A 19760-nucleotide genomic window follows, 5' to 3' on the forward strand; every position below is an offset into this window, starting at 1 on the left:
ATTTCCCAGACACTTTTGGTTTTCTTTCTACCTCTGGCTGTTCCTTTACAGATTCAAGTTCTCGAGTACCCTCTTCTGGATGTGGTGCCGTACCTTCCAGACCTGACACCCCTGAGCTGTTAACTTCTATCACCTCCTTGACGCCTCCACATTTACTTCACACTCAGTGTGTCCAGACTGGGCTGCAACAATGGCTGCCACTTCAACTCCCGTCCTGCTCCTCCTCCTGTGTCCCCATCTCAGTGACACTGCCTGCAGTCCCCCAAGCTAAGAAGTGAAATCAGCCCCAACTCTCCCGTGTCCCAGGTCCACTTTAACTCCTATGAATTGTAGTTCTATAATATGTCAGATCCCTCCCTCCCTCAAGGCTTCTGTGTGGCCTCTGAACCATTCACCTGGCTTTCAATGTCCTTAGTGGTCTGTCTCCTGCCAGCCTCCTTGCTTTTTGTCCCTACATTCCACCCCCCGGATGTCTGCAAGCTCTATCAAGTCTGCCATGCAGATTCAGGGGCTCTCTCCATACTTCCCCAACCTCAACTCTTTTGACCTTAAGACCAGCTTAAATGTCACCTCTGAGGCAACTTCCCTGGCAGTCCAGTGGTTAAGACTCCACGCTTCCAATGCAGGGGGGTGCAGGTTCGATCCCTGGTCAGGGAATTAAGATCCCTGCAGGGTAGAGCTAAAAAAATAGTCACTTCTGAGAAGAGCTTCTCTAAACTCCAAAATTGCACTGAGGACCTCTCCTATCCAACAGCTCCACCATCATTGTCCCAGTGACATGGGACTGCTGTCAGTCCCTCAGGGGACTACTGACTGGCTGTCAGTACCTATCTGCTTATCTGCAGAAATAGAGGTAAAATGAGTTACCTAACTTTGGAATGCTTTGACGATGAAAATGAGCTAGTAACAATGTAGCCTTTAAACTCAGGTGGTGCAGCAGTAAAGAATCCGCCTGCCAATGCAGGAAAGTCAAGAGACAGGAGTTCAATTCCTGGGTTGGGAAGATTCCAAGGAAATAGCAACCTGCTCCAGTACTCTTCCTGGGAAATCACATGGCCAGAGGGGCCTGGTGGGCTACCATTGACAAAAAGACATGACTGAGCATACACCAGCTCACAAAGTTGCCACTATTGCTTCTCTTTGCTAGACTGAGTTGCATGAGGTTCATGCCCGCTCACCAAAGTTCTGCGAAATGCAGTACCCATTGATTACGAATGTGACAAATTTATAAACCCTTCTAGATCTGAGTTCATGAAGACATAACCAAGGAGCAAGTGTAGAATGACTCCACACCCACAAACCCAGTTCCTGGAACCCTTTTGGGCTTGAATCCATGAATCCATGCCGATTCACTTAATTCACCTAAGCCTAGGGAGACCCCCGACTTTCCGCCTCTCCCCGCCCACCTCATTCACAGGCACGGGTGGGGTGAGGATATAATACTTTATTCACTCTAACATGGGCCGAGGGGACGTAATGAGGGGGAAGTGGGCACGTTTCCAGGGATCCCGATAGGGGAATCCTGTCTCCCAGTTCCAGGGCAGCCAGGCCTGCCAGTCCCATCCTATTCAAGACGCTGGTGGTGGAGCGGGGAGTTGTCCAGATTAACGCAGCCCCAGGTTGGGATCCCAGAGTGCCCCTCGCCAGCTGGAGGCTCGTACCCCGCGGAGAAAAAAACGGCGGCTCAGCTGCCCTCACAATCTGGGCAGCGCTCGGTGGCAGTGGCTCCAGCGGGTAGCTTGAAGTCCCGGCCGCAGCCGGCGCAGATATAGAGACGGCGCCGCATATGCGCGCGACGGTGGCGGATGAAGTGCGAGCTGAGGCGGAAGCGCCGGCCGCACTCGGTGCAGGGATAGGGCCGCTCGCCCGTGTGCGTGCGCGCATGCTCCGCCAGGTTGGAGCGGTGGCCGAAGCCGCGGCCGCAGACGGGGCAGCGGTGCGGCTTCTCGCCCGTGTGCACGCGCCGATGCTTGGCCAGCGCCGAGCTCTGGGCGAAGCGCGTACCACAGTCGGCGCAGGCGTACGGCCGCTCGCCCGTGTGCGTGCGTCGGTGGCGCGCCAGGCATGAACTGCCGCCGAAGGCGCGTCCGCAGTCCGGGCACGCGTACGGCTTCTCGCCCGTGTGCACGCGCAGATGCTGTGCGTAGTTGGAGCTCTGAGCGAAGCGGCGGCCGCATTGTGCGCATGCGTACGGCTTCTCGCCCGTGTGGCGCCGCCGGTGCTGCCGCAGGTTTGAGGCGGCCGAGAAGCGCTTGTCGCACTCCGGGCACTCGTAAGGCCGTTCGCCCGTGTGGGTGCGGCTGTGTTTGGTCAGCGCCGACTTCTGCGAGAAGCGCCGGCCGCACTCGGTGCACGCAAAGGGCCGCTCGCCCGTATGTATGCGGACGTGCTTGGCCAATGTGGAGCGGCGTGCAAAGGCGCGGCCACAGTCCCGGCACGCGTGTGGGCGCGCCGGGTCTGCCGACGGCGCTGGCGCCTCGCTCGGGACCTGCGGGGAGAGGGGGATAGGTCAGCCCTGACGGAGAGGCCGGGGAGCCGGAGACTTGGGGCTCCGCCAGCTGCAGCCTCTCCGTCCCCCGTTTGTACAGTAGTTAAAGCCAAGGGGTGCACCTCTCAGGACGGTTGTGCGCGTCTAATGAGATGATTAACGCACATATCACAATGCCTGGTGTCGTTCCAGCTATTCTTTATTAATTCAGCCAAAATTTATTGAGCGCGTAATGTGCCAGACTCTGTTCTAGGAACTGGGGGTTCGGCATTAAATTTTTTTTGAGTTCATAATTTCAGGAAGAATGGATAAAAGGGGTGCTGGTACTAGGGGGATGGTACAAATTTAAATAGGGTTAAGAAACCTCACTGATGTCATCTGAGCCTTTACTTACAGGAGGTGAAAGAGCAGGTTCCAGAGGGGAAAGCAAGGCCCTGAGGTAGGAGTTTTTTTCTGTTCCAGGATTGGCAAGAAAAAGTGCCTAGGGCAGAACACAGGAGGGGAGGAGTAATCCATGGAGTGGTCCTTAAGGCGTTATCTAAGCATAGAACCTTGAATGAGAATCTGATGAGGAACCAGTAGAGATGTCGGAAGGTTCTGAGCAATGAGGGACAGGTAAGACTCATATTTTAAAAGGTTCCACAGAATGAAGGAGGGGAAGGGGCAGAAACCCACCGAGGAGGCCCCTGTACTGCAGGCCAGAGAAGACAATGGTCTTGGACCCAGGTGACAGAGGTGGAAAGTGAAAGTGGTGAGAAGTGGTCTGCTTCTGGATAGAGTCTGCAATTGGAGACAGCCAACCTGATGATAGATTAGACATGAGATATAAAGAAAGAAAGGTGTCAAGATGACTTCAAGGATTTTGCGCTTAGCAACTGCAAAGGCAGAGTTGTCATCTACAGAATGGGGGGGCGGGGGCGGTGAGGGGGAACAACGAGTTGGTACCTGTGATCTGTTTCTGATCCTATCCGCAGTTGTCCTGGACACATCTGGAACTCAGGAGAGAGGCCCAGGCTGGAGATGTAAATTGGGAAGACATCAGCCTGCGGGGGATTTTTAAAGCCTTGAGACTGGATGAGTTCGCTCAGGGACTAGACAGAACTGGGAGGCAAGATGCGAAGCAGCCAGCAAAGGAGATTGAGTAGCCAGTGAGGTCAGAGACCCAGGAGAGCATAGTGTCTTAGAGCCAGGCCACAATCAAGTTCAGGCTCTTTATAATAAACTTTTAAGTGCAAGCACCTATCATTTTTTTAAGCTGCACAAAAGGCAGCAAGGGTGAAACCCAAATACTCTGAGGCCTGAAATGAAAAAAAAATTGAGAATAAATCGGTTTCACGAGGTCTGGGTCTCTAGAGAGAAAATCAGAAAAAAGAAATGCTTTATAAGAGGCAGAGAAAGCAGTTTGTACTAACAGTAAAGAGGAGTACTGAGGACACACTGCTTCCTTCTTAGAAAAGAGAAGGCTCATCCTAGCAAAAGTGATGTTGAATCTCTAACTGTGAACTAAGCAGGACTTTCCTGGTGGCTCAGATGGTAAAGTGCCTGTCTGCAATGCAGGAGACCTGGGTTCGATCCCTGAGTTGGGAAGATCCCCTGGAGAAGGAAATGGCAACCCACTCCCGTACTCTTGCCTGGAAAATCCCATGGACGGAGGAGCCTGGTAGGTTACAGTCCATGGGGTCACAAACAGTCGGATGCAACTGAGAGACTTCACTTTCACTTTCATGGACTAAGCAAATAGAATATTAATTCATGACCAAGTGATAAACCAGGCATGTATTAAGGATAAGACAGCGTTAGCTTCTGTCTCCCCATATTCCTTCTCTACCAAGTAATTATGCTTTTATAGATAAAGAAACAGCTTAAGAGAGGTGACAACTAGGGAGTAGTAAGGCCTTTTTCTGAAGTTGTAAGAACAGCTTCAGGGCTTTCAAGATCCTTTGTTAAAGACAGTAGCTTTTTGGGACTCCCCTGGTGGTCCAGTGGCTAAGCCTCCATGCTCCCAATGCAGGGGGCCCAGGTTCAATCCCTAGTCAGGGAACTAGATCCTACATCCCGCAACTAAGACCTGGCACAGCCAAAATAAGTAATTAATTAATTTTAAAAAGACACCAGCTTTTTGGTAACCATCTCAGAAATGTGGGTCTTCCCTTGTGGCTCAGCTGGTAAAGAAACTTCCTGCCATGTGGGAGACCTGGGTTCGATCCCTGGGTTGGGAAGATCCCCTGGAGGAGGGAAAGGCTACTCACTCCAGTATTCTGGCCTGGAGAATTCCATGGGCTGTATATAGTCCAAGGGGTCGCACAGAGTCAGACATGACTGAGTGACTTTCACTTTCACTTTTTCAGAAATGTGGAAACAAAGCAGTTTGAAAAATTAGTCACCAACCAAGGTAACCCTGGCTACAACAGTTTATATAATGCTATTAGTGATAACAACATTAGAGTAAGATTTGACAGTGTTGTTATGTACATTACATTATTGTATTAAATCTTCCTGTCACCCCTCTCCCCCACCCCCACCCCCAGGATCAGGCATTATCTTTTGGTAACAGAAAACTGAGCTGAGAGAGATTAAATTGATGTAGCCCATGGGAGTCAGGACTGACTTTATAGAGTTCTCATCCTTCAGCAGTAGGCTACACTGCTTCCCTGCACTCAGAGTGCCAAGATGTGCCAGCGGCTGGATTCCAAGTGCCTGGCACTCTCCAAGAGGGATTCAAGGTTAAAATACAACTTGATACTTTAAATTGAGAAACTCCCCACAGCGATTTGGCACAGTCTGAATTCAAGGTCACACTTTCCAGTCTTGCCCTGGTTTTAACAACTATGGGGTTTGTATCATGGAAGGAATTTTTCTCATTATATCTATATTTTTCTGGCCCCCATTTTTTTCTTTGGCACCCTTCTTTTAGGTGACTGACCAGCTTGAGGACTTTCTTAACCCTGGATTCACTAATATGGGAAAAAGAAATTCTTCACACAAGTACCCTTGGAATCTCCAACTCCAGGAGGAGAGGCCTTGGGTGCCCTAGGAAGAATCTTGGTAAGAGGGGTTGAGTCTAGCTCATTAAGACCCCAGGCAAGTCTCTCCCTCCCCCTGCCTTACTGAACCAAGGAGGGCAAGGTAGGCTAGGTAACATCAAGTATTTCCCGACTTGAAGTATGCACATCACAGAATGCAAGAGCCTTCTAAGTATTATGTAGGCTTACTTTTATCTTAGTATGATTATCATGTATTTATCTTCATGGTTATTAGAAAAACAACAGATCACATGAAACCCAAAATTTTATCAACATTATCGTTCTGATGAAGGTAAATTTATTTTAACAAAACAACGTGAATCTATTTGAAGAAGGCAATTAAATAAATGAGCACAACAGGTGAGCAACAGACACGCGAATTAAGTTTGGCAAATACCAGACTTACATGTCTTTTCAGTTCTACAACTGTCAAATTTTAAAATTAGAATAAGGGGTATTTGCACTCTAACATGAGAATACTAGTGGTATACAATGTAGTGTAATAATATGATAATCCAAGTATTTAAAGTTAGTGATTTTGTCTTTCTGCTTAGGTTTAAAGAAAAAAAAGAGCAAACGTTCCAGTTTCTTCTTCAACCATTACTTTTCTAATTAATAAATAACTACCATTTACTGAGCACTCACTATGTGCCAGGAACTGCAATAAATACTTTTCACCCATGTTCTTGTTTTAAATTCTCACAACCCTTTGGGTTAGGTTGTATTAGCTCCATTTTAAAATAAGGATAGAAGACTCAGAAGTAAGTGACTATCAAGGCCCTACAGCTGATCCATCAGCAGGGCCAGGGTTTACACTGGAAAGCTGTCATTGTCCAAAACTCCTTTTCTCTCAGCCATGATGCAATCCTATCTCACTGACAAGTTTGAGGTCACCTCCACAGCTTGTCTCCCTCCTCTGGATTCTTTTAGCTGTCCAAATCTCTCTTCTTTGGAGTACAGAGTATAAAATACAATCCTGACCTCCCTCACTCATTGCTACAAGAAGAGTGGTCCATAGACCAGCAGCATCACTGGAAACTTGTTAGAAATGCAGAATCTCAAATCCCACCCCAAACCTACTGAATCAGAATCTTCACTTTAGCAAGATCCCCAAGTGGAATGTATGCATGATAAAAATGAAAGCTGATCTGGAAGAGAGGCGCACTACTCCAGAGAAAGCAGATGGGAAAAGTAAAGAACATTTTACAGGCTAAAAGACCACACAGGCAAAGTCTTCGAGGTCAGGTGTACTTGAAACTGGGGCATGGGAAGGATGCTGACTGACTAGAGATGAAGCCATGAGGTCGAAGGATGAAGAGCTTGGAATGCCAGGTGTGGGAGCTTAGGGAAACAAACCCACTCAAGGTTTGATTTTAAGCAGGGAAAGACAGAACTGGATGTACATAGAGCCCTCTGGGAAAAATCTTTCTATTCATTAAAGATAGTTTGGGTTTTGATAGGGGGTGAGAGACTACTCTAATCCTTGCGTGCAGCATAATTAGGGCCTGTCCCGGACAATGACTGGCCACAGGACTGGGTGAGAGCTGAGACTCAGAATGTGGACACTGAGCTTTGGAGACCACTATTTCATAAGAACCCAGACTCAAGGAGACCACACAGCAAGCTGATGAGCTATTTTGTGGGCACAGTGCTAAATCTTTGTGGGATGTGTGTGTGTAACTCATTTCTACTCTCCTCCAAATCCAGTCACCCACGTGATATTTAGACTGGATTTCAAGGATCTTACTTTCGTTATCTCATTTTATAGATGAGAAAACTGTTGAGGCAAAGCTGGTAAATGTGGTCATTAGGATTTGAACTGATGCTTTTAACCACTAAGTGACACCATTCAGAGTGTAGCCCTACCGCCCTTTCATGACTACCCATGCCTACCCCTACCCTTCCCATCCTTAGCTCCAGCCACTCCAGTCATTGTTCCCAAACATCTCCTTCTTTCCATCTTCCCTCCACTGCTGCCACTACCTTAGAGCAGGCTATCAGCCTTACCTGACCTGGTCTGCCCATAACAGCCAACGATTCTTCTAAAAAGGAAATGTGATCATGCCTCTTCTCTGATTTGAAGCTTCTCACGGCACTGCATAACTTAACACAGTAGGTACAAATCTACAGGCTGACTATATGCAAACACCTTTTACTCTCTGGTCCATCTGTTTCTCTGGCCTTATCTTTTCTGAGCACTTGCTGTTTCCTCATCCTGGAATGCCCTTCCTCCTCCTCTATTTGCCATATTCCCACTAAGTTTACAAAGCCCATGTCAAAGTTATTTCCCTGAAACCTTTCCTACTGCCTTGAGTTATTTGCCTTCAATCCTCTGTCTAGGCCTCCATGTTGGTTCCCTGTTCACATCCAGCCCCAGGATCCAGCCTTATTGAGGCCTTGATAAAAATGAGTTGAAACATCTCCAGAAGGATGACCTAGCCCAAAGTCCTGAACTTCAGGAGGAAGAATGAATAATAATAGCAACAAATATGTACAGAGTATTTATTGTGTGCCAGACACAATCCTAACTCTTTACAAGTATTAACTCATTTAATCCTTCCAATCCCAAGAAGTAGGTGCTATTGATTTCACTTTTACCAATGAGGAAACTGAGGCACAAAGAAGTTAAATTTGCCAGAGGTCACACAGCTGGTAAGTAAGTGATGGAGTCGGAAGTCCACCCTAAACTCTGGAGTCTTGAGTTGTTAACTTAGAGGCCAAAGGAGACCAGGGGATTCACAGGGCCGGAAGAGGCAGGCTGAGTTAGGAGGATGGGCCAAGGAGGCCTGAGAAAAACAGAACTAAACGGGCCAAGGCAGTGAAAGCGCGGAGTCCTAACCACTGAACCGCCAGGGAATTCCCTAAATAGTTATTTTGACTGGAAGAGGAGGCCACAGAAGCCAGCCCCCTCCCCCTAGGGCCCACCACACCCACTAGGGGGCAGCAGAACTTTCTTTTCCTGGGAACTGGCCCTTGTGCAGGAAGAAATCAGGGAACCCGGGCCCAGAAACCCTGCATATGGACACAAGGGCTTCTCTGGCTGGGGGTGGGAGTCTTGTAAAGAGTTCTGGGAAGTAGAAATATACCTAGTGGCAGCTAGGGTCCCGAAAGGGGAAATCTAACTCATACTTTGATCTCCTTAAAACTCCCCTCTTTAAACCTTACACACCCTTGTCAGTCTAACCCTGCTACACATCAAGCTCCACAAGAAACCGAGGAGGGCATTTACTCTCCAGCACCCAGCACAGAGCCTGGCACAGTAGGCGTGACATCTGTATTGTGGCAGCATGGACAATGGGACAGAGGATGGGTGGCCAACTCAGATTCTAAGCCTGAGAGTCCAGGGGAAGTAGGGGCAGGATTCCTGGCTTCTGACTGAGGGACGTTGGACCTGCACCAGATTTAGGGCCGATGGGACCCCCGTGGTGTGGGACACGTACCTCCTTGTTGTCCATAGGGATCTTGAGTTTCACCACTTCATACTTCTCTTCACCCTCTTCCTCCTCACCCTTCACCAGCAGCACCATCTCCTCTTGCATCTCTTCCTCCTCCTCCTCCTCCGTCTGCTGTTCACCGGGCATCTTGGTGTCCTGGGGCAGGGAGCTGAGTCAGCTCAGGACCCGCCCCCCCGACCATGGCTCTGGCCCACACAAGGCGATGCAGCCGTGGCTTCTCCTCCCGTGCCCATATATGTGTCTGACCCTCTTCCCTGTATCCCAGCCCGGCCCTAGGCCCCGGGACCATCTCGAAAGACTCGTTCACGCTACTCATCCTGGCATTCAAGGCCCTGAACACTTCGAATCTCCAGCCCCGGTGAGACGCCACCCTCCCTGCGCTGAGTCACTCCCAGGAGCCTGGGTCAGCGGCCCGGAGCTCTAGGGCACGGGCTGGAGGCGGGATCGGGGCGGAGACCCTGGGGGGTGCACACTCACCAGCCGCAGGTTCGGGCGCTCGCGCTGCCCCAGGCCAGGGCGCCGGGCGGTTGGGCACTCTGCGACGCCGCGACTCCGGGGGCGGGGCATAGGCGGGGCCTCATAGGCGACCGGCCATTGGTTCAGAATACATAACTCCTCCCCCGATGAGGAGGGGCCAGAGGACCCAGGGAGTCCGGCCCAAACTGCCCTGGGAGGGTGGCAAGCCCACACCCAGCGCCTTCCGCTGTTCCCTAACTCCCAAAGACCCCAGGCCGGCCTACTCGGCCTCACAGTCCAGTTGTGACCTACCTTCAAGGCTCGTTTCCTGTGGCCGGCTCGGAGGTCTCCGTGGCGGCCAAGCGCGTCTGCTCCGCCCGAAATAGGCCACGTGCGCTCCCGCCCCTGCCTGGGCCTCTCGCTGGCGCCCCGCCTGGAGGGCGGACCCTGTTGCCTCCTTACCTCTTTCCTTCCCTCTTTTTGCCTCTTCTTCCATCTTTTCTGCTTTCCCGGCATTGCCTTCGGGTTTCCTGGTCTCTGGGATAGCTTGCCCCTTTAGTACATACTTACCCACAGGCACCCAAGTTACCGCTGCCATTTATTGTGCGGTGCGCTTCTTGGGCGCCATCGTTATGCTAAGCCTTTTACACCCCTGATCTCCTCACAAAGGTGGGTCCATTTCACAGATGAGCTAACTGAAGTTCAAGGAGGTAAACTGATTTACCTAAGTTCCACAGTAAGTGTTGTCATAGCATCTCTGACAGCCCGGTAGCCTAGGTGGAAATTTATAGCACACAGACCAGATCCAGTCCACAGAAGTGTTTTGGCCCTCAAGTTTAAAAGTAAACGTCAAAAAAAGCCTGAGAGGTCTTTTATAAATTTTAATTCCCAACATTTAAAAATTGAGACAGTTCATATATAAAGATCTGCATTTTCCCACTTCTCTTGAAAAAGATACCTAATTCTCCCATTTTATGAATCGGGCAATGTGGATTCAGAAATGATGAAAGAAAAGAGAAATAACATTCAGTAAGTGCTTACAATCCCTAGTGTCCTTACAACAACCCTGTGGGGATCAATAATATTATCTTCCTTTGACAAATGAGGAAACTAAAAGTGTAGAGAGGTTAAGTAATTTGCTCGAAGTCACATAGCTGGTAAGTAACAAATTCCAAAGCTCATATTGTTTCTGTTGCACCAAATTATCTCTCAGAACTGAGGTTACATGAGGAAATTGGTAGCAGAGCCAGGAGTGAAGCCTGATCCCCAGTCTGCAGAACCCAAAGCATAATTTGGATGTTGGGATTACATCTGGTCAAAGTTTTGCTCTTCCTCAGAGCTGTGAAAAGAGGGTAAATGAGTATGATACAATCAGGATCCCTAAAACCACTTTGTGTTCATTCTCTCATCAAATATTGAGCCCTACTGTGTGCCTGACACCATTTTAGATATTGGAGATGCAGTCATGAACAAAAGAGATGAAAACCTTGACTGCTATGGCACTTCTCAGCGTGTACAAAATGTCAACAAGTAAATAAGGTAATTTCAGCTAAGGATAAGTATCAGAAGGAAATAGGACCAGATGGTGCAACAGAGGGTGGCTATGGTTGGGGGCTTCTTTAATGTGAGCAGGGAAGGCATCTCTTAGGATATAATACATGAAATGAAACTTGAATGATGAGAAAGGATTAATCATTTGAAAATCTAGAGGAAGAATGTTCTAGATAGAACTACAGAAACTTTATGGTGAGATTAAAGTTCGCATGTCTGAGGGAAAGAGAGAAGACTTGTGTGGCTGGAGCCAAGTGAGGAGAAATGTCATGTGGGAGTTGGAAAAGAGGCCAGCAGGGGCCAGATTATGGCTGGAAATCTAGCAAAAGGCCAGACGTGCTTCCCCCTGATTCGGAGAATCAGTGAAGAGACTCAGCCAGGAGCAGTGAAAGTCCCCACTGGAAGGTCCTCCTACTGTGGGAGGATTTGGGAACAGACACTTGCAGAAAGAGGATCATGAACAAGTATCTATCTGGAATCTGAGCTTGTTCCTGAGAATCTCTTAGTCTAGTCAAGAAGATCATGATTTTAAAATACACATGTAGGGCTTCCCTAGGGGTTAAGTGGTAAAGAATCCCCCTGCAGGAGACACAGGTTCGATCCCTAATCAGAGAAGATTCCACATGCCATTGAGCAACTAAGCCTGTGTGCCACAACTATTGAGCCTGTGCTCTAGAGCCTGGGAGCCGCAACTACTGGAGCCTGTGCGACTACAGCCTGTGCTCCACAACAAGAGAAGCCACTGAAATGAGCAACCTGTGCACCGCAACTAGAGAGTGGCCCGCGCAGCATCAAAGACCCAGCACAGCCAAAAATAAATAAAAAGTTTTAAAACCCAATAATCTATTCTCCAGGGGATCTTCCCAACCTGGGATTGAACCTGGGTCTCCTGCATTGTAGGCAGATTCTTTACTGTCTGAGCCACCAGGGAAGCCCAGATAATATTTTATATATAATATACATATGAAAAGGAAATAATAGGTGTTCTGGCAGGAGAATAGTGGGGTGAGTGAATAACTCCCTGGAAGGGAGTGGATATTGGGTGCAGGCCTCACTGAAGAGATAAAGGACCTTCAAAGATGAGTGGGGGTTTGCCAGATGGACAAACAGGTAGCAGTTTGTGAGATTGTGAACTCTTGTGAAGAGCACATCATGTTCAAGGACATCATCCACCAAAGTATTGAGGGAAGGCTATTGTGTGCCAGGCCCCGTTTAGGACTAGACAGTAGAAAGTTGAATTTGGAAAAGTCTTTATCTTACTTTTCACTATTCTGCATTTCACTATTTGCCTTCAGCCTCATGAAGTTTACTTGAGCTCCTGAATCCCCAAGGACCTGGTACAGAGAACACACCATCCACCATCCATCATTCTTTACATCTCAACATAATTGCCACTCCTTTGAAGAGGCATTGGATCGTGTAGGATTCTCTCCTGCCTTCAAGCTTCCTGCATAGTCTTTACCACGCTTGAAAATATTTGTTCAATGTCTATCTTCTGCATAGAAACTGAGGGCAGAAATTTTGTCTTGTTCATCTTTCTATGCCCAATACCCAGCACGCAGTAGGTAATGCTGTTGTTGAGTGTCTCTTTATCCTAAAGAAGCTCTTGATGTGTTAAGGGCTCAGAGGAAGGGGGTTTCTAACCCAGGCTGGAAGTTTAGGGAAGGCTTCTGGGAGGAAGTAACGCTTAAGGTATTTGGATTGGGGGTGGGGAGCATTCCAAGTTAGGAAAACAAAACATTTAAGAGGCACAGAGTTGAAACCACACAAGTGGAAGGTCTTGAATGACAGCTAAGGAGTTAAGTTTTAGAGCCAGGACATGCTGCTATACGGCAGGGTTTTTAATAGGGGAGTGATGTGGTCAGATTTTTCAAAGTTCGCTGCAGACTAGCTTGGAAGCCGACCTGCTAAGGTGCGGAGACACGGAAACCAGCAGAAACGATCTTCCCAAAGGCCCAAAGGCCTCCATTAAGGTCTTTGAGGGGTGTGTGCATCTAAAGACAGAAGCCGCAAAGAACCCCGGAGCTGAAGTCAAATCACTGGGATTTCGAGTCTGTATAACAACTTGGTAGGAGTGGGAAGGCCGAGAGGAACCGCGCTGCAGCAAGCTTTCATTGGTTTCTAGGAAAGCCCGGCCAATGGTTAAGATGTCGCGAGAGCTCCTACCCAGGGACCATTCCCGCACGCAGATTAGCTGAAATGCCAAACCAGCGAAGTTGCAGAGCAGTCTTGTACTTCGTTTCGTAGATGGGTGAACCGCCCTAGTCTTTTTGGTCCCTGGCCAATCAGGCAGTTCCTTTTCCCCCCTTCCTCCCTACTGGCGCCCTCCTTGGAAAAAGCTGGGAATTAAGAGTCCAGCATCTAACCACGCACGGATGCCTGGGAAATATGGTTGCCTTTTCCAGGGGATAGAGACATCGCCTTTGGGCTATGCAACTTAATGACCCGTTTCTCGACAAATAAAAAGGGGTCGTAGGGAGGCGGGGTTTCCCTGAAGGCAGAGCATCAGCGTCTAGGTCTTCTGCGCCCCTACCAGACCGGCTGGCCACTTTTCTCCGGGTACTTGTCGCCATAGCAACAGCGCTTACCTAACACCAATCCCTCACGCTCCCACTCGTGGCGCCGCGTTTTTCCTTTTAAGGGTCGCGCTAGATCCTGTGGCGTAGGTGGCGTCTGTGGGCAGCCAGCACTCAGGTCTAGGGTATCAACTGATAGACCTGGTGGCCGTTTTTTAACCCGTTGCCAGAGCTAAAAAGCAGTTTTGACGAACCAATTTCTTTGACTGGCTCAAGGAAGGCAAGTTTACACATGGCTTGTGGGTTTTGCCTGTGGTGACCCTTCAGCACCTTTTTCACCCCTCACGATGCACACACACGCACACACCAGTCCAAGCCTCAGATAAGAAGCAGTTTATTGGCGAGAAGACATATGGAGATGTGGCTGTCAGGGCTTGGTGCTTCCCTGGCCTTTCCTCACTCCTCTACTGCCCTTCTCCCAGCCAATGTGTCTCTGCTGCCGTCCACCAGGACCTGGGCTTGGCATCCAGAGCAAATGAGTGCTCATTCCGCTGTCTCTCACCTATTCTGTTGCGTCCAGGTGGTCAGGGCAGTTGGGTCTGGACTCACTCCAAGTGTCCTCTTCCTGGCTCCGACCATGTCCAGTGGCCCGGGGCTGGGTACTGCCTGCCTACCAACAGTACTCTCCCCATCAGCAGGATGGTCAAGTTGGCCCTGTCTCACACTCTCACCCTTAACTTCTGAAATCTCATGGCTCCTAGGTCTAACAAACCTGGTTCAGGATGCTAGTCTGGGTGGGGGTGGGGGGAGGCAAGGTTGGGAAGGATCAATTTACAGGTTAAGAGGCAGTAGGAATTTAGAGTTATCTTTAAGGGCCCTCAGGCTAAGGCTAGTTTATCAGCAAGTATTTATTGCCTAGTGTATTCTAGGCAGTGTTCTAGAAGCTGGGGGTATAAACCACACTGGCAAGGTCCTGACCCAGCCCAGCTAGGACAGTTTCCTGAGCTTCAAGATCGTTTGTCTCCAAATCTCTATTTCTATCTATTCACTCCTTTCTCCCCTTTTGTTTCTTCCCTTCCTTCTCCCTCCCACCACCTCCCAGGCCCTTTCTTCTCTGCTTAAGCAGCAGATACCCTCCCTTTGGTCTCTTGGGCCTCCACCCTCCCTGGACCCCATCATTCCAGTCCCGTTGATGGCTCTTCTTTGAGGGGCCTTGCCCGACCATCTCCTGTCCCAAAGGGCCTCAGGACCAGGTGCCCACGCTGGTGCTTGATACGGGCAGAACTGTCACCAAAGCCCTTGCCACACTCTGCACACTTGTATGGCTTCTCCCCAGTATGTGTGCGCCTGTGTTTGACCAGGTCTGAGCTCCGGGGAAACTCCTTCCCGCAGAAGCCGCACACGTGGGGCTGGCTGGATCCAGACGCCTGAGCCCGGACTCGTGATCGAGGGGCAGTGGGTGCTGGGCCAGGGGGGTTATGTGGCCTCAGGAGAGTGGATGGTGGTGGCCTAGCCCGTTCCCCACGATGGGTACGGAGGTGCTTGACTCGGGCTGAGCTGTCGGCAAAACCTTTGCCGCATTCAGGGCAGAGGTAGGGTTTTTCCCCCGTGTGTACACGATGGTGTTTCACCAGGTCCGAGCTCCGGCGGAAGCCCTTGCCACACTCAGGGCACTTGTGGGGCTTGTCACCCGCCAGGGGTGGTGGCGGCTCTCCAGCCTGTGGGCCCCCAGGCTCCGGCTCCAAGCCAGGAAGACCAAAAGGGCCATCCCCTGAGTGTGAAGGGCTTCGAGGCGTCAGGGGGGGGCTGGTGCCTAGAGGAGGTGGGGGTGGGCTGGAGCTGGAGGGTGGGCTGGGGATCAGGGGGGCCAGAGGGTAGCCTGGGAAGCTGAAGTCCTGGGGCTCCATGTGAGTGAGGCGGTGGCGGAGGAGGGTGGAGCTGAGGCTGAAGGTACGGTCACACTCGGGACAGGCGTGAGGCCTCTCGCCACTGTGGGTGCGGAGGTGCTTGACCCGCGCAGAGCTGTCAGCGAAGCCCTTGCCACACTCGGGGCAGAGGTAGGGCTTCTCTCCCGTGTGCACTCGCAGGTGCTTCACCAGATCTGAGCCCCGGGCAAACTCCTTTCCACACACATCGCAGCCAAAGGGCTTGGGCCCCAGGTGACTGCGCTGGTGGCTCAGGAGGCTGCAGCTGAGCACAAATCTTTTGCCACAATCGGTGCAGATATATGGCTTGTCTTGGGCCTTAGGTCCCTGTGCAGCTGCCGTGGCGGCTCGAGATGGCTGCCGCCGGGGCACCACGGGCCGGGGGGGCTGCTCCCCTCGGTGTGTCCGCTGGTGCTTTATGCGGGCAGAACTGTCGCCAAAGCCCTTGCCACAGATGCCACACTTGTATGGCTTCTCGCCCGTGTGTGTCCGCTGGTGTTTCACCAGGTCCGAACTCTGCCGGAAGCTCTTGCCACATTCACCACAAATAGTGGGGCGCTCGCCAGCCGGGATCCTGGACCGAGGAATCTTTGGGGGCCCCTGGGCTGGTGCCCGGGCTCTGTAGGGCTTTTCGCCACTATGAGTTCGCTGGTGTTTGATCCGGGCAGAGCTGTCCCCAAAGCCCTTGCCACAGACCCCGCACTTGTAGGGCTTCTCCCCAGTGTGGGTTCGCTGGTGTTTCACCAGATCTGACATCTGCCGAAAGCTCTTGCCACACTCGCCACATACAGCAGCCCGATCACTAGCCTGGCCCCAGCGTGGTTCTCCTAGGAGCCGAGGGCCTCTGTCCCGAGCCTGAGGTTTACCAGGCCCCTCCCTCTGGACCCACAGGTCATCCCAGGTCTGAATGCCTTCAGGTTTGAGAGAGGCATTTCCTACTTCATGACCTGGGGCCAAATCTTCCTCTTCCTTGAACTCCAAGTCATCCTCCTGTGGGGCATGTTCAAACTCATCTGGCTGAGAAATCTCCACATGCTCACTCCCTAGACCTGGGGAAAGAAAAAAGGAGCGGTAGACTCTGCCTTTTGGCTCAGCCTTCCCTCCGAGGCTCAGATGGTAAAGATCAGCCTGCAATCTGGGAGAAACAGGTTCGATCCCTGGGTCGGGAAGACCCCCTGGTAAAGGGAATGGCCACCCACTCCAGTATTCTGGCCTGAAGAATTCCACAGAGAAGTCTGGTGGGTCCATGGGATCGCAGAGTTGGACATGACTGAGCGATTAACACACTATCTTCAATAGCAATCTCCCCAGAAAGGCATCCTTGACAATCTGTGGTCGCAAAGATCTCTCTCCTCTCAATTTCCAAAGCCCTTATATTGTCTGTGCCTCTCAGTAACAGTAACCTCCTTTTACCATGCCTTTCATATGTGCCAATCACTTAAGTAAGCATTACTGAATCCTTGCAAACAATCCTATGAGGTGATACTGTTAACTGTCCCCGTTTTACAGACATGGAGTCTCTGAGAATTTTAAGTCACTCGCTCAAGGTTATAAAGTAACAAAGCCAGGTTTCTAACTCGGGTCTGATTCAACAAGCCTGCTATTAAGCCCTACCTTATATTCTATTTGGAAAGCTTGGTATTGACTAATTAGATTTTATGTTTTTTATATTAGCCCAATCTGTAGTTTATTTCTTCAGTCATCTTGTATGTACCTAAGAGGAGCCAGACACACAGCTGTCCCTCAGGATACTTAGCGTTGGTAGGAGAGATAAGATAAAACGCAAATAATTATAATTGCAGTCTCAGAATGAACTGTGCTGTCACAAGAGAGAGAGGACATTAGAGAGATAGGGCTAGGCTTTCACAGCAGAGAAAAAAAGTAAACCATGGAAAGGAATGTCTGATAAAGCTGGAAAGGGATGTTGGGACTAGATGAAGCATGGAAGATCTGAACTGAACGCTAGACTAACGCTTTTAATTAGTAGCAGAAGGCAACTAGGGAAGATTTCTGTGGAGGGAGACAGGATTAGACCAGGACTCAGATCAATGTGGCTGCACAGTGAGTGCAACACTGGAGAGAAAAGGGCTGAGGGGAGGCGGCTGCATTTGCCAGGATGAGATGGAACGAGGCCTGAAGTAGGACTGAAGCAGCAAGGATGATGATGACTGCAGGGGACGGGGAGAGAGTCCTTGAAATGATGCTCCTCAAGACGTGTTGCTTAGTAGGTGCTCAGAAACACTGGTTCCCTCCCCCTCCCTGGAAGCACAGTTCACGTCCTATTTTTCTGGGTCTGGGCTAGGCAAAGCCCAGAACCGGGGGACCCATCCGGCCATTACCTGCCCATGGAGGTGCACCGCTTCGGCCCTCACCTGTGCGGGCGCCTCTCAGCTGCTCTCTCTCCTCTGAGCCACGGAGATCCGGACCCCAGGGCCCCACCGCGCGCTCCATCGCCGGCACGCCGCCCTGAGCAAGGAGACAGACACAATTTCACGGTCACACAGCCATGTGCGGACGGCGGCGCCCTGCCGCTGCCCTCTGCCGGCCGGCACGGGCACCGGACAGCATTCAGGAGTCCGAGGTACGGGGCGCGGCTCCGGTGACCCCCGCCCGCGCCGCCGGCCGCCCCTGCACCTGCTGCTCCTTCCGGCGCGCAGCCGCCCCCTTCCCCTCCCGCCGCTACCGCCGCCGCTTCAGCCGCCGCTTCCGCCAGTCCAAGGCCCTCCGGAGCTCCTCCGCGGGGCTCCGGTGCCCGTGCCACCAGTGGCTCGGGGATCGGGCTCGGCGCCAAACGGGGAGGGGGCTGGGACCCGGGCGTCCCGGGGGCGACCGCCGGAGGCGGGGACGGGAAGCGGAAGCGCCGGGCGGCACCGGGACGCTCTAGCACCCTGGAGGAGCTGCACGCCTGTGGGGGCCGCCCGTGTCCTCTGGAGCTCGGTGGCCGGTGGGGCCGCGTGCCGCGGAGAGGGCTACTCTGAGCCGAGTCCAATTGCCCAAACTCGGTGGTATTAACCGTGTGCTTCCTGGGCTGGAGCTGGATGCGAAGGGCCGAAGACTCTTCCTAATTGTCTCGGTGTCCGGCCACCCGCGCCGACCTGCGGAGGTGGCAGAGAGCTCCAGCCACCCCAGCCTGGAGAAACAAAGAGACAGCCAAAGACAGACCCAGGGAAAGGGGTGGGGGAAAGACCAAGGCAGACAAAGGGCGGCACAGGGCGGCGGAGACCCCAGACGGGGCGGGGGCGGGGCGCCGAGACACAGGAAACAAAGCCGGGCTGGTCGGCGAGGCCGAGGGCCGGGGGTGGGGGCTGGGCTGGGCTGGGCTGGGCTGGGGGAGACCGAGGCAGGATCGGGAGCTAGTGGCAGACGCCAGATAAATGCTGGGGAGAGGCAGGCCGATGGACTTAGACTTGGATCCGGAGACTCACAGAGTCGTAACCCAAAAAGCCCCCAGTCAGAGAGGATGCAAAGGCAGAGAGACCGAGAGACTGCAGCGGACCACACACACAGGAGCAAAAGATTGGCCTCCTGAAACAAAGACCTGTAGAAACAGATAAGAGAGATATAAAGTCGTTGAAGCAGACTCGGAGGAACTGGGCAGGGCACCTGGCGAGAAACAAGCCCGGAGGCAGAGGAACAAAGAGTGAAACTGGCAGAGACAAAGAGAGACAGACTCATAGAAAAGAGGCCATGGGAAGACTAGGGACAGGTCTACGGTGGTACAAAAGGAGCCCAGGGAGAAGTTAAAACATTAAATCTTGTTTCCCAGCTTGGTGCGGCCCTGGCTGGGGCTGTTTCAGTGGTCCCAGAGGTGTGATCCCCAGTATCTCCTCTGGGCATGTTTGCCTTTAGGGAGCGGGTGGGGTGCCTCTCTGCAGCTCATCTAATGATGGAGAGGGTTAATTAAGATTTGTATATTAATCAACACTTATTAGTGCCTCAGTACTATGCCAACAGTTTGACAGAGAGATAAAACACATGTAAGAGTTGTCTTTGGGGTGCTACCATTTTAAAGGCGCAAGCACACAATCCATGATAAATAAGAACTGTAAGGACGTGAGAGTTATGTGCACTAAATCAAGATATTATAGTATGGGAGACCAGGAAGAGGTCTTATTTGTGGGAATGAACGTGCACGAATGTTTGTTGTTTAGTTGCTAAGTCATGACCAACTCTTTGTGACCCCATGACAAGCTTCACTGTCTCCCGGAGTTTGCTCAAATTCATGTTCACTGAGTCGGTGATGCCATCTAACCATCTCATGCTCTGTTGCCCACTTCTCCTGCCCGCAATCTTTCCCAGCATCAGGGTCTTTTCCCATGAGTCAGCTCTTCGTATCAGGGGCCAAA

The 19760-nt window shown here is 51.3% G+C and overlaps 2 protein-coding genes and 2 long non-coding RNA genes across 11 annotated transcripts; 2 read left to right on the plus strand and 2 right to left on the minus strand.

Annotated features, from left to right (window-relative positions):
* Positions 1-1424: 1424 nt before the first annotated feature.
* ZNF771 (zinc finger protein 771) lies at positions 1425-9851 on the minus strand. Of its 4 annotated transcripts, none has more exons than XM_081553057.1 (4): positions 9735-9851; positions 8952-9101; positions 2883-2969; positions 1425-2488 (listed from the first exon to the last, which is right to left on the minus strand). In XM_081553057.1, the coding sequence occupies exons 2-4, from the start codon at positions 9090-9092 to the stop codon at positions 1685-1687; spliced, it is 1032 nt and encodes a 343-aa protein (XP_081409183.1). In that variant the 5' UTR covers positions 9093-9101; positions 9735-9851; the 3' UTR covers positions 1425-1684. The 4 variants fall into 4 exon arrangements, with proteins under 4 accessions (XP_081409183.1, XP_081409182.1, XP_081409184.1 ...); XM_081553056.1 differs by lacking the exon at positions 9735-9851 and adding an exon at positions 9444-9509; XM_081553058.1 differs by lacking the exon at positions 2883-2969.
* On the plus strand, positions 2196-6192 carry LOC145531224 (uncharacterized). Its single transcript, XR_014072287.1, has 5 exons — positions 2196-2372; positions 2951-3103; positions 4837-4880; positions 5403-5533; positions 6066-6192. It is a non-coding gene; the product is annotated as an uncharacterized LOC145531224 (long non-coding RNA).
* Positions 9589-12542, plus strand: LOC145531226 (uncharacterized). The gene is made up of 4 exons (XR_014072290.1): positions 9589-10091; positions 10636-10774; positions 10871-10961; positions 12269-12542. It is a non-coding gene; the product is annotated as an uncharacterized LOC145531226 (long non-coding RNA).
* Positions 12543-13867: 1325 nt separating this feature from the next.
* Positions 13868-18970, minus strand: ZNF48 (zinc finger protein 48). Of its 5 annotated transcripts, XM_081553048.1 has the most exons (4): positions 18840-18970; positions 18428-18509; positions 17787-17880; positions 13868-16463 (listed from the first exon to the last, which is right to left on the minus strand). In XM_081553048.1, the coding sequence occupies exons 3-4, from the start codon at positions 17863-17865 to the stop codon at positions 14665-14667; spliced, it is 1878 nt and encodes a 625-aa protein (XP_081409174.1). In that variant the 5' UTR covers positions 17866-17880; positions 18428-18509; positions 18840-18970; the 3' UTR covers positions 13868-14664. The 5 variants fall into 5 exon arrangements, with proteins under 5 accessions (XP_081409174.1, XP_081409173.1, XP_081409170.1 ...); XM_081553047.1 differs by lacking the exons at positions 18428-18509; positions 18840-18970 and adding an exon at positions 18049-18258; XM_081553044.1 differs by lacking the exons at positions 18428-18509; positions 18840-18970 and adding an exon at positions 18049-18258 and having other exon boundaries at positions 17754-17880.
* Between the last annotated feature and the right edge of the window lie 790 nt (positions 18971-19760).

The sequence above is a fragment of the Giraffa tippelskirchi genome, chromosome 13 (assembly GCF_054371585.1).
Source record: "Giraffa tippelskirchi isolate mGirTip1 chromosome 13, T2T-mGirTip1v1.2.pri, whole genome shotgun sequence".
Taxonomy (NCBI): Eukaryota; Metazoa; Chordata; class Mammalia; order Artiodactyla; family Giraffidae; genus Giraffa; species Giraffa tippelskirchi.